The sequence below is a fragment of the Austrofundulus limnaeus genome, unplaced genomic scaffold (assembly GCF_001266775.1).
Source record: "Austrofundulus limnaeus strain Quisiro unplaced genomic scaffold, Austrofundulus_limnaeus-1.0 Scaffold104, whole genome shotgun sequence".
NCBI classification, from domain to species: Eukaryota; Metazoa; Chordata; class Actinopteri; order Cyprinodontiformes; family Rivulidae; genus Austrofundulus; species Austrofundulus limnaeus.
This window is the reverse complement of record NW_013952506.1, coordinates 890,341-903,596: the sequence shown is the minus strand read 5'-3', so window position 1 is coordinate 903,596 and position 13,256 is coordinate 890,341. Positions and strand designations below refer to the sequence as shown.

At 37.6% G+C, this 13,256-nt stretch overlaps 2 protein-coding genes across 3 annotated transcripts in view; one reads left to right on the top strand and one right to left on the bottom strand.

The window, feature by feature from the left end:
• eps8l2 (EPS8 signaling adaptor L2) overlaps positions 1-5,975 on the top strand; it is a 38,016-nt gene extending 32,041 nt beyond the window's left edge. For both annotated transcript variants that reach the window (XM_014013650.1, XM_014013651.1), the window contains exons 20-21: positions 1,768-1,900; positions 4,988-5,975. In XM_014013650.1, the coding sequence (XP_013869104.1) occupies positions 1,768-1,900; positions 4,988-5,065 (211 nt within the window). In that variant the 3' untranslated portion in view covers positions 5,066-5,975. The remainder of the gene's footprint in view (positions 1-1,767; positions 1,901-4,987) is intronic.
• A 1,308-nt stretch (positions 5,976-7,283) lies between these two features.
• The window catches only part of LOC106521189 (fatty acid desaturase 2), an 8,356-nt gene continuing 2,383 nt past the window's right edge, over positions 7,284-13,256 (bottom strand). The window contains exons 3-13 of the mRNA XM_014013652.1: positions 11,291-11,401; positions 10,945-11,142; positions 9,994-10,095; positions 9,790-9,915; positions 9,640-9,700; positions 9,489-9,565; positions 9,248-9,345; positions 8,979-9,075; positions 8,356-8,435; positions 7,776-7,901; positions 7,284-7,650 (exon numbers count right to left, since the gene is read on the bottom strand). Coding sequence (XP_013869106.1) covers positions 7,599-7,650; positions 7,776-7,901; positions 8,356-8,435; positions 8,979-9,075; positions 9,248-9,345; positions 9,489-9,565; positions 9,640-9,700; positions 9,790-9,915; positions 9,994-10,095; positions 10,945-11,142; positions 11,291-11,401 — 1,128 coding nt within the window. The 3' untranslated portion in view covers positions 7,284-7,598. The remainder of the gene's footprint in view (positions 7,651-7,775; positions 7,902-8,355; positions 8,436-8,978; positions 9,076-9,247; positions 9,346-9,488; positions 9,566-9,639; positions 9,701-9,789; positions 9,916-9,993; positions 10,096-10,944; positions 11,143-11,290; positions 11,402-13,256) is intronic.

The window sequence follows — 13,256 nt, the reverse complement described above, 5'->3', positions numbered from 1 at the left end:
GTGTGTGTGTGTGTGTGTGTGTGTGTGTGTGTGTGTAAGTTTAGGGTAATAATATATGAACAGTAAATGTTTGCTAAAATGAACTTGGTGATGGTTTAGTTGTGAACTCATTATCTCGTCAAATTTATATAGACAAAACAAAGCTATTAAAATGATAGTCTGATCATTTTTTAAGTAATATTTTGTCAAGTAGTTATTAATATATTTATATAGCACAAAAAGTAAGGATAATTGTGTTTGGTAGATTATGTCTTTGTTGTAACAATGTATCTTATAGCGGGCACCTGACTGGTAGCACCTGGTTGTACCAGAAGCTCAAAACAAATGCATGTTCCTTACAAACGGGGCACCATTTAAAATTAACAGGAAATTAACAGGCTTTTAACAGTATAAGATTTATTGCCAAGAAGCATCGTTACATCAAAGAAATAATCTGCCAAACACCAAGTTCCTTACCTTTGTGCTAAGTTTAGTTAATACCTTATCAGTCATGTTATCAGTCTTATAGCACGGAGAGAGGAGAAAATGACAGAACACTCCAGGCTAGGCTAACGGCTAGCCAAATCAAAGCCTGCATTTTTTTAGTTATAAAACTTTTTCTCAAAGAAACACACCCTTGTGACTGAATGCTTCATTAGCTAATAATGTCTTTTACACTTTTGCATGAAACCAAACATCTGTGTTAGTATGTAAATGTGTGCTGAGAATAGATGGACTGTTATAAGGTGATGGTGCTAAGAGGCTGCAAGTGAGTCAGATTAGTGCAACAATGGACATCTGCTTGTTTTAAACAGTAAAGATAAAACAGGTTCTGGATTGTAAGTTAGATGCATGTTTAGCAGTTTTTAGACAAGTGTTACTTGGAGGGTGAAGTCTTTGAAAGTCTATTATGGAAAAGCTTACTTCTGTTTGCCAAACTAATAACTTGAATTTAACCAGGCAAATTCCTCTGAGAGCACAGATCTCCTGAAGGTAGCATAAACATGCATGTTCTTGGACTGTGAAAGAAAACCGGAGTACTCAAAGAAAATCCATGCACACAGGGAGAACTTGTAAACCCCACACAGAAAGACCCCCAGGTCCAACCTGGAGTTGAGCTCAGGACCTTCTTGCTGTTAGGCAACAGTGCTAACTACTAAGTTACACTGCAACTTACAGCAGTCGTTTGGTTCTGTTATTATGGAACCATAAACTGGTTTAGTGCAGAGGATACTAGAAACAGAAGCTTTCTAGAAACAGTCATCAGCTAAGGTCAGTCGTTCTAGTAGGGTGGGTTGAATTTGAGCCTTGTATTTGGTGCAACAAATAAACGGAGTGACGTTCTTTTCACTGTTTTTTTTTTCTGCACAACCTGTATTATTTTGTCTAAATATGCTGCAACATATGTTGTAAAGGGAGGACACTTGTCAGAGATGTCTTAAGTTGAGCACAAATTGTCATGTTGTGGAAAAAACTGGCCACCTATCAGGACTTTACTAGTTTCTTGCAGCCTTTGGCCAATATTAATTGAAGAATATTATTTTTGAATTGATGTGTTTGAAGGATGGGTTTTAATGGGTGATTAGTGACAAAGTTTTACTTGAAGTCATAGATTTGTTCGAGTCACCTCCTAAGTGGAATCCAGTTTTTATCAGCCCTCCTCCTGCCATCACAGTGACTTCAGAAGTGTGCATCTGGGTTTTCACTGCTTCGTTCGCTGCTCTGAGAAATAAAACGTTTGTGTTTCTGTATGTGAATAAACCATGAAACTGTATTTATTTCGTGCAGGACTGTTGAGTGTTTGGGAATCCTGACGGGAGCGCAGCTGTTTTCCCTGAATAAAGAAGAGCTGAAGGCAGTGTGTGGAGAAGAGGGCGGTCGTGTCTACAGCCTGGTGTCTGTGCAGAAAGCACAGCTAGAGGTCGGTCACACTCATCTGTCTGCTACTGTGTATGCACACTCTGCTTACAGTGAGCCTGTTTTTTTTTTTTTTTGGATGCCATGGGAAAAGTAAATCTCAATTTTCAAAATTTATGTGAACAAGTTAAAACAAGTTGTAAACTTTGAGAAATCCGCTGTCAGCTGTCAAATTATAAGAGTTGCAGTGTAATGAATGCAAGTTTAGGATGGAAAAACTGGTTGAGTTCCCCATAAAAAGATGCACCTGACAGGACTTGTTCATGTCACAGTTACAACCCCAATACCAATGAAGATGGGACGTTGTGTAAAACGTTAATAAAAACTGAATACAAGATATTTAATGTTCGAACAGATAAACTTTTTTTTTCAAATATTCACTTATTTTGAATTTGATGACTGCAGCATGTTACAAAACAGCTGTTTACCACAGTGTTACATCACCTTTTCCCTTTAACAACACTCAATAAGTGTTTGGGAACCAAGAACACTAATTGTTGAAGGTTGAAGGTGAAATTATTCCCCATTCTTGCTTGATGAACAACTTCAGTTGCTCAACAGTCTGGGGTCTCCATTGTGATATTTTGTTCTTCATAATGCACCACATGTTTTCAATGGGAGACAGGTCTGGACTGCAGGCAGGCCAGTCCAGTACCTGCACGTGCAGAATGTGGCTTGGCATTGTCTTGCTGAAATAAGCAGGACGTCCCTGGAAAAGACGTGGCTCTGATGGCAGAACATTTTGCTCCAAAACCTGTATTAGCTTTTTAGCATTAATGTGCTTTCACAGATGTGCAAGTTACCCTTTCCATGGACACCAATACACCCCCATACCATCAGAGAGGCTGGCTTTTGAACTTTGCACTGATAACAATCTGGACAGTTTTCCTCTTTGGTCAGAGTACACATTGTCTATGAGTTCCAAAAACATTTTGAAATGTGGACTTATCAGACCACAGGCCACTTTCCACTTTTGCTAAAAAGCAGTAATATGACAACAATTTTTACAATAATTAGACTTTTTAGGCTGAACTTTTGCATTTGGTTTAGATGACCTCAGTTCATTCAGGTCAAATGGCATCAAATATTTCTCCTCTGCCTCCCCCTGCTGGACAAATACTGCAACAGCACGTTAGCAAACATGAATGAACTGCTGCTAAAACGTTACAGATCTTATACGGTTTACTGATAATTATTATTTATATGTAGCATAAAATAAAAAGGACATGTATGAGGACGGGACAGTGGTGAGGTGAGCTGTAGAAGTGTCCGATAGCTTCACAGTGGAGGTGGAACTGCATCAAGGATTGGACAACGTTTGCAGATGACAATGGGCCTCATGCAAGAACCGTTCGTACGCACAGATTTGTTCTTAAGTTGTGCGTACGAGTGATTTAGGAGAATTTGTGGCATTCACCAATGTTTTCGTATTCTAAGATTTTTTTCAGATACGAACAAAATTCACGAGTGGTCCAGACCTGTCGTATATTTTACGAGCAGTCAACTGTCTGCTGTTATCCAGACTGATTTTCCTCCCTTATAACTTTATATTTCGTTAGTTTGAAGATATTTTGAGTTGAAAATAAATCACACTCCATAATTATGTTGACAATAGGCTATTCTGCTTGAATTAGAGTTATAATTTTAAATGAAATAATTTAGACTAACAATATAAATTGTCCGTTAGTCCATTTTCCGCCGCTTAACCGGGATCGGGTGCGGGGCCAGCAGCAGAGAGACCCACTTCTCTCTCGCAACGGTGTGTCTTCTGAATAAATGAAAATGATTTAACACAGTTGTTTATACTTTTAGCAGCTCTTTTTATCCCACAGCTGACCTGCTAAAAATGACAGATTTTCTTTTCTGGATCTCTGACAGACGGACTTTAATCTCTGAACTCGTAAAGTTTTTATTTTTAGTTTTCGCTGTCATTTTCATGAATGGACACTTCCTTGTATCTGAGGCAGGAAACATATCCTTATATGGTGTTTTTGGGGTGGTAATTATGCTAATCTCCTCTCGCGTGCATGAGCAGCTGGATACAAACAGGTGAAATTTACGCAGCTCATTTACACACTTTTCCTGAAGATAGAAGAGTTTGTTGAATCTGACRTGACATGTTCGTACGAACCCTTTGTACGAACAAAAGTAAGAGAAATTTAGGATAAGAATAYGAACATGTTCTTGCATGAGGCCCAATGTGAGGAGAACAGGGAACAGGTGGAAGAGAACTTGGAGAGGTGGAGGTATGCACTTGAAAGAAGACTGAAATAGGGGTGCATCGATKGCAGTTTTCTGGCCGATCTCCTAACTTTGAAAAGTCTGACCTGCCGATTCAGATTTTGTCTGATACCAATTTTTTTAAACATTTTACACTGTCTGGTGTTCTGAGGTCACAATGAACCCTTGAAACAATACAAACTTGTTTTAACTGGACATTAGGTAGTGCTCACAGCAGAGTAAAAGAGGACAATGGCTGTTTTTCAGAACTTTGTGGGTGTAGATGAGAAGCCGATTTTCCACCAATCTTATCAGAGTATCGGCTGGTTTATCGGTGCACCGCTAGATTGAAAGTCAACCAAAGCAAGGCGAAGTATGTGTGAAAAGTTACAGGAGTGATTTGTAACAAAAAGCTGGAAGCAATGGTCAAAGGAAAGGTTTACAAGAGAGTCGTGAGACCATCTGTGTTTTATGGTTTGGAGACGAGAACACTGACAAACACAGACGAGGAAGTGTCAGAGCTGAAGAAGAGTTTSTCCTTGGGAGCGACGAGGATGAATAAGATTAGAGGTACAGCTCAGGTTGAAGGACTGGGAGAWAAAGTTCGACTGAGATGATTTGGACATGTCCAGAGGAGGGACAGTGGGTTGACTATTGGTAGAAGAATATTAGAGATGCAGCTGCTAGGACGAAGACCAAGAGGAGACATATGGATGCAATCAGAGAGGACATGGAGGTAGAAGAGAGGGTGAAAAAAAGAATAACAAAAAATATATCAGAACAATTAGTTGTTAAGAAGACAAACAAAACTATTAGTTATAAGAAGTGTGTTTTGAGAGACGTTTGATCAGAACATTTCTTTCCCTTCCAGAAATCTCGTGGGGATTCRGAGCTGCAAGAGATCATGAAGCGAAGGCAGGAGAGAATCGACTCTGGCTCCAAAGAGTGAACATGTTGAACAAGACAAACCCCTCCTCTTCCTCTTCCTCTTCCTCCGCCAGATGTTTCCTCTCCCCCAGCTTTCACAGTGATGCAGCTTACTAAATTAATCTACTGTTTAATTGTGATCAACAGTAGAAAAATCAAAWATATTCCTTCTTAATTGTATATTTATTTTGTACAATGTTGTTTATTCAAGTGTCTTTTTTCTCTCTTCTTTTTCAAATTACGCTGCATTCTTCTTAATTTCTGAAATGGTTGGAGGGATCGCCTGCTGAGAGGAGCAACTTAAAAAATGTGCAGTTGGGTGTTTGTTTCGTGCAAATATCTGTGCATGACATGCATGTGACGTCCACGTATACGAACGGCGTGGGGGTCGGCGCTTACGTTCATTCCTACTATCGCAGCTGTTTCCATAATTTCACTGTAGAAGTAAATCCTTGTTGTCTTTTTAATCAGTGCCAGAATGTTAGACTTTTTTCTGTTTATATAGCCAATTATTTTTCATATTAACATTCACAAAAATAAACATGTCACTAATAGCAAAAAATAATAACAATAATAACAAAATAAATCAGCACCAATGTATTCAATGGTGTTGACTGATAAAATAAATGTTCTTGCTGTTTAGTTTTCTTTTCCCCCWATTTTCATATACTTTGGACAAAGTATCAAGCAATAATTCTGCCTGCATGAAGTTATCTGTAACAGTGAGATGATGTCATTAATGTTTTGTGAACAGGWGGTTTTATTGTGTAAACTGCACAACAAAAAGCTAAATTCAGCAGTGTAACGTCTACACGAGCTGTTCTGGTTTAAATAATGAAATGAAGACATTCTTTGTGTTGTAAATATTTTTGGAATGTGATGTTTGAGATGACCATAATTCAATAAATCGACTTTGTAAATATTTTACAAGAGCTTTTCAGTTCACAGTTCATTTTGTCACCAGCTTATTAGATAGATCAGATCTTTTAAAGTGGRGGGTTGAGGGTAAAAGGGAGAGTCTGGTGATTTTTGAAGTAATGTTCTGTCAAAAACTATTAATAGAATGTGTAATAAGAATAATATTAATGAAGAAAAAGGCAGAAGTCTAGACTAATGGCTAACTAAACTGAGGCGCTGGGAGTTTAGCTGACGTTTGGACTGACCAGATGTGCTGATCAGGTGGACATTCATGTAATAAACATGGATGTTTTGGGGACTACTTTTAGAGAAAACATCACTTCAAAAATCACCAGACTATCCCTTTAAGAACAAACAGCCTATTACCTGTTCTAGACTACTCTTTGGACATTTAAAATGGACTGTAGTTGGATAAAAACAAACCTTTTTAAGATTTTTGATAGAAATTAAGTTTTAAAATGGGTCTAAAACTTGAATATTATGTGMCCAATCACATCAAACTGGAGAATAAGTCAAATTGACSTAAGCACATTTTCAGATTCCTGCTCTTTAAGCTACATTTTGATCCCTGGATCATCCTGAWATCATGAGCAGTTCCAGAGATATGGTTTGATTTGAGTTGGTAATCATGACAGTACATTGATATTAGCACTGAATCCTATTCTAATGAGGAATTTTTAATRTTTCCCAACTGGAAAAAAAGCTTTGCTAGCTAGCAGGGAAAATGACAAAATATTGTTTGTTGCTACTGCTCAAAAAAGGGCTTTAGAAATTCAATTATTCAAATTATTTGTAATATTCTTGATAGAAGCGCTCTAAATTGCCCCAAAAGTGCTGTGATTTGCTGCTGCTGGTATTTGTATCACAAATAATTATTGAATTCTGCATAAATAAACATGTAGTGAAAAACTCACAGCAAGTTTATAAAATAGTTTGCATGAAAGTCTGTAAACCAAGATTAGTTGTTTAAATTTACTTTGGTCTTGGCTGCACTCAGACTAGCCTTTAGCTCATCAGTTCAGTCAAAATTRAACTTTTTCCATTTCAAGATCTTTCAGAGAACTATCTACAACAGGTAAGATATTTTTGTTTCACTAGTGCCCCCCTCCATAAAATATGAACTATATTACCTTGCAATATTTTTGCATTATAGAAAGCAGTTTTAAATGCAACAATATTTTATATTCTTCCTGACAGAAGCTGATGCTTATTGAGCTTTTAAACAACAAATTCTTTGAAAATAACTGTTGAATTGACAGCAATATAAATCTTTAATTGTGCAAAAAAAGAACAAGTGAGCTGCAAACAGAAGAAACGTCACATTTTTAGTTCAGGTTTCAGAAAGGTTTATTTTTTTTCTTTACATCTCTTCTGATGGTTCTTACTGCCCAAGCTGTGCTACAAGGCAGGATGGGATTAAACATTTTGAATTATTCACAGTTTTTTTTATCACTTAAAACATCACTACACTATAGTTGACAATCAAAAATGCTTTGCACCCTAAAGATTAAGGCCATTTTTGTAACTTTTACAATGACAAAAGGTAAAAATTAGTCTATTATTTWTCATCAGCTTGGTTTTTCTTTAGTTTTGATGAGGACGGAGAAAAAAAAACAATCACTTTGTCTGCGTACAGTTTATTTATGGAGATACGCATCGAGCCAAAGATCCCCTGAAGTTTTTAGTGACCTGAGAAGTGAGAAAAGAAGAGGAAAAAGCAGGTGAAYAACAGACTCAAAATATAGAAAACAAATTTGCAGTCAGGGTCAACAGTTGTACCAATCAAYTAATACGTTTATTAATTAGTTTTTTACCTCACAACATCAACCATTCCTCGCCACAGAGTTTTCATCTGGTAAGGGATCTTGTGTTTCTCACACAGTTCTTGGACCCGCTGCGCCACCAGGTGGTAGTTGTGCCGTGGCATCCTAGGAAACAAACTGAAGAAAAAGAAACGAGATGACATGAGATATACAGATCAGACCTAAATGTCTACCAAGTTTCATTCACTCTCCTGTTTTATTTTATTTTATTTTTTGCTGATAAAATGAGGAGCGAATCAGGATCAGGTAAAACTGGGTCTGGTATGTTTTTGTTAGTAGACCCCCCTGAGATCTGATGGGACCCCCTTCAGATAGACAGGAGTCCATTTAACCTCACCTTTCTCTTGTTGTTTTGGACATTATATATTTAAATACTATATAAGATGTTATTTTGAAGCTGTTTTCCATTTCACTACAGTTTTGTTTGCATATCTATGCCGACATGTCATGCTTATCCYCTTAGAGAAAAGCCAAGTATTTTTCTTTTATTCTGATTGTTTCAGTGGCAAATCGCTGACACTGCTCTGCTTCAGCTGTGAGTTCACATCTTAGACTGAAWCTTCAGACTTACTGATGCTCGATTTGAAAGTTGAGGTGTCCGCTGAACCAGTCGTTGAAAAAGGATTGCTCAATGTTACATGTAGACATCAGCTAAAACAGAAAACATAAACAAGGCCACATTAGCACACAATCGTGTTATCATTCTCAGGCGGCTGTGGCTGATTGGTTAGGGCAGTCATTCCTTTAATGCRAGAGTGTGTAGTATGATTCCCTGCTATTCTGAAGTGTCCCTGGGCAAGACACTRAAAGCCTATTGCACTGATTAGTCTCTATAGATTGATTTGATTTACCTGTATCAGTTTTGTAGTGAGATTTAGTAGAGTGCTGAATACATGTGTGTGAATGTGTAAATGAGGACAGATTGTAGTGTAAAGYACTTTGAGTATCCTGCTTGGGTAGAAAGGTATTCATAGAATCTAATTATTGCAATTTTTCTACCACTGCACTACAGCTGCCTATTACCTCATTACACTACTTGCAACCTAATCCTCATTTAATGTGACGGGTCCCAAATGCTTGAAAACATTTCTTGATTGAAATAAGCCATCAGTGTCATTTAGAGGCATTTTCCTGTTGAAGCAGCAGCACATCAAGTCTCTATGACGTGACAATACTTTATGAWAAATCAGAAACCTGCATGGTCAGCCAGTCTTGGCGTCTCTCGTACTCGATCTCCATGGGCAGATGGTTCATCTGAGTCACCCACACAAACCAGTGACTCTCTAAAAACCTGTGGAGTGAACAACACTGAAGTGAGATGCACTTTATGAGGATTTAAACACTGAGAAATGAAAATAATCCTGGTAGTTATGGCTATTTTTGCAAGAATACAAAATTTACAAGATTGTACGATTACAGGAAAACACATTGACCGTTTGCTGTTTATCTTTAAGCATATTTACCTGACAAAAAACATGAGTCCCAATGAGCCCAACAAGCCATACAGTGGTATATAACAGTAGAAGTAGCGGAGGTAGTAAGTTGTGGCCCAAGCCAGATCCTTTCAAAGAAAARGGTCATTGTTTTGTYGTCAGGAAGAATTGTGACTCAAACGTCTCTTRAKTTGACTTAAAATGTACAATATTTACACTATTCTGTCATCAACCTTTAGAATGATCAGCGGCAYACAACACAAAGTCTTACCACCCAGTCACGACGGGTAATCATGGTCTTCATTATGTTAAAGTTGTAAAAAACAGGAATAAGAAGTGGTGGAGCAACTGAAACAGAAAGAAATCCAAATTAATGCAACATAGTTATTTGTATTAAAACTAATGACTTTAATGAGACATACTGAGATGGAAGTAGTGGTGTTGGTAATTGTAGGGCATGTATTTGATCTTTTTTACGCCGTACTGCAAAGGAAAAGAAGAAAGAAGCGAGAGTAATTAGGTTAGATGGCTTTTTAATGATTTAAAATAGAACACGTCCTGAATCTACTCGCCTCCACAGGCTGCGTGTTTCCAAGTACRAAGATGTCCAACATGTAGATATCCGGATCTTTCCGGAAGATGTTGGGTTTGGCGTGATGCTGGAAATGGCGATGGTTCCACCAGTTGGCTGAAGCTCCCTTTAAAAGAAAAAACAAAGTCTTTAACCATCAGTGTAACATTTACAAGACAGTATTGTTGAAACCAGAAAAGTTTACCTTCAAATGTCCAATGACAAACTTGTGCACCAGGTGATTCCACTTGGACTTCTTGAAGACAGAAAGGTGACCAAAGTCGTGCTGCAGCCACCCGGCCTGAGACTAGTGATGGACAGGATAGTTTATTTTATGGAGCGTGTGGTAACTGTTGATCAAACTATCAAAAGAAGAACTGTTTTGTCTTGTACTCTGCATCATGAACGTTTCAACTTCAGGTGTGACGCACGAGGCCGTCTCATTAGCCTAATCTATGAGAAACCTGCAGGCTGATGTTTGGAACTGAACAGGGGTTTACCAAATATGGCCTAGACTACAAGACATCTGCAGATGAATGAGAACTGAGACCTCGTGATAATGAGGAAGTTGAGGATAAATGCCTCTTTAGACAAATGATCGATGTTCATCTCTTTGCTTACGTGCATGTCTGTACTGTCTGTAAACTTTTGAACCCTTGCAAGTAAAAGAGCTGCTGTGTCTGTCGTTCTTCATATTTTGAGGTATCTTGGTAAATAATTAACACCTTATTCGTGTAAACACATAGTTTAAACCATTTTTTAATTGTTAAAACACTGAACTATGCAGGCAAGATTCTTTATTCCTAATTCTTTTTATTATCTAGTCAACTCACTATATTTTTCACTATATTTATTTTAAGCAAACTACCTTACAGGTAATGCAAAATGAAAAAAATAGAGAGATCATAGAGAAGGATCAGACTATAAGGATGGAAGTAGGATACAAGTTTCACTTCTTGTATTYGTCGTATCGATCACATATTTGCAAACAAATTGACAGGAAAGCTGCTAAAGCTAGCCTTTTCGGTTGTGGGTATAAAAACAGAAAAAGGATCTCATGTTTGTTTAAGAGCCACTTCAGAGGGACCAAAGAGCCGCGTGTTGCAGACCCCTGCTCTACGACAAAAAAAATATTCAACAATAATGCTCCAAGTACCTGAGAGGTTGCCAGCATCACCGCACACAGCAACGTCAGCATCCAGCTCGTCCCCCACTGAGAAACCATCCAATAGGCGAGGACCTCCAGCAGCAGGATGTGACCCAGATGGAGGCAGAAGAACAGAGGCTGAGCTCGGAAAAGACCCTCCTTCTCTGCTTGTTCTCGTAAGCGATCAAAATCCTCCTTGATTGTCGCCTGAGGGCAGAAAGAAAATAACACAAACATTCAAATCTAATGAACCATGCGCAGAACTGATGTGAAAAATCTTCAACACCTAAAAAACAAAACTGAGGTGAGATCATTCTTGACTGCTTCAGGAAGGCATTTTTTTTTAAACACTTACGTTCTTGCTTTGGTCCTGACTCGGCTCTGTCGCCGCCAGTTCCCCGAYCAGCAGCGGCTTCAGAAACTTTTGCACAAATTTCTCATCAGGATGAAAAGCAGTGAATGCCTCCTGGATTAAAAAGAGAGAGAGAGAGAAATAAACTAAATAGCAAAGAAATCCTTCATACAAGTAGATAATACAGTAAAAGTGAACTCTGAAGACATACAGCTTGTATAAAGCATATCTGCCAAAAATTAAACAAAACTTCACTGTTGAGTAAATTAAGAAGCTTTATTAAATCTTCATTTAGAGCTTTGATAAGCTTCCTTCCCAGGAGTTCATACTCAGGTCAGCACACATCATGTTGCATGTGGACAGCTGATGTTACTGTCTGTCCCACACCAGGCCAGATTGTAAGACTTCGCATGGCTTTAAAGAGGTCAGAGAAAACAATTGCAAAGGATGAAAACCAATAAAGACACAATAAAGTGTCTATAGATTTAGGCCCTGTTCACACTGAAAGTTATAATGCTGAATCCTGACTTTTTGTTCAGATCCAGTGTTTTATAGCATGACATGACCATTCAAACTCTATTCTCTTTAAACAAAACATCAATTATAGGTCCAATTTAATATCGTAGTGATATTTAAAAAATAATCAGATATAGATCACATGTAGGTAAAATAGATTTGAGCCAGCAGTCTGTAAGGCTGCATTAAGAAAACATGTAATTGTGATAATATTGATGGATACCCTGATCACTAAGTCGACTACAATCAATCTATATTTTTCTCATGCTTTTGTCTGTTTGTCATCACGATGCTCCATAACACCTCAACTTTCTTTAGCAAATTATGTATCTGATGCAACCATTTAGGGCAGCAAAGCTCCATTTGATGAGCTAACAGTATTATTTGCGTTCAGCTTGTGCCTGTGATGGTCTTGCAATCGTTTCTGATAGTTATTGTGCACATGGATATTTGTGATAAACTTTTGATTTTTTGTGCAGCCCTTTGGATTCCACAACATCCTATTCCTGACATTATTCTAAAGGTTAATTTTACTTAGAAATATCCAAAGTACACAGTGACAACTATATTTTATCTATATCATGATAAATTACAGTAGTTTTAAACAACCACAGGCAATACTGTCAATAAAAATGTTGCTAAAGTGCTTACAGTTGAACAGATAAGATATTTTTAGTCATAAAAAGAGGTTCATCGAAAATCTACTTATTTAGATTTCTATAACAGCATTTTTGTGTCAAATGTATGCTCCCATTGTCCAGAATGGAATTAGAAATTATTCTTAAAATAAAGTTTTGACTTGTTGGGTTGACATTCAGCTATATGTGCCACCATGGCAGGGAGTGGTGAGTTTATTAAAGGTCACTTACACGTAAAGGCACTGGTCAAAGGTCACAATGATACAATATCAGATGTCTATAAGTTTCTCAACAGGAAAAATGAGAAKGATGCAGATGTTCACGGCTGCATCGTTCATCTAAATCCTGCTCTTCAAATAACTTCTTTGCATGCGCAAATCTAAGTTTATTCTTCTCAACAAATGATGGTTAGTGACAATACGTTTACAAATATACAATCTGTTTACAGAAAATGACAATCCCAACTGTAAGTGAAGCCAGTTGTGTTAGCCAGTCAAATAACCCAACATGGATGGGGGGTGCTGGTAGTCTGGCAGTGAAGCTGAGCTCGTTTAGTTTTCACTTTCATTTTCTACTTCCCTTTCAATATGTACTGGGTGCACTCTAACATTGTTTGTTAATTTATTATTATTATTATTGTTGTTGTTGTTGTTGTTGTTGTTGTTGTTGTTGTTGTTGTTGTTGTTGAGGAGAGTGGTGGGCAGTAGGTGTTGTGTCAAAAAAATAACCCTAACCTAACACTGCAAAAATTGTCCATCTAACCAAGTTTTAAAACCTTATATCAGCCAAAAAGTCTTTTTGATCTTGTTTTGAGA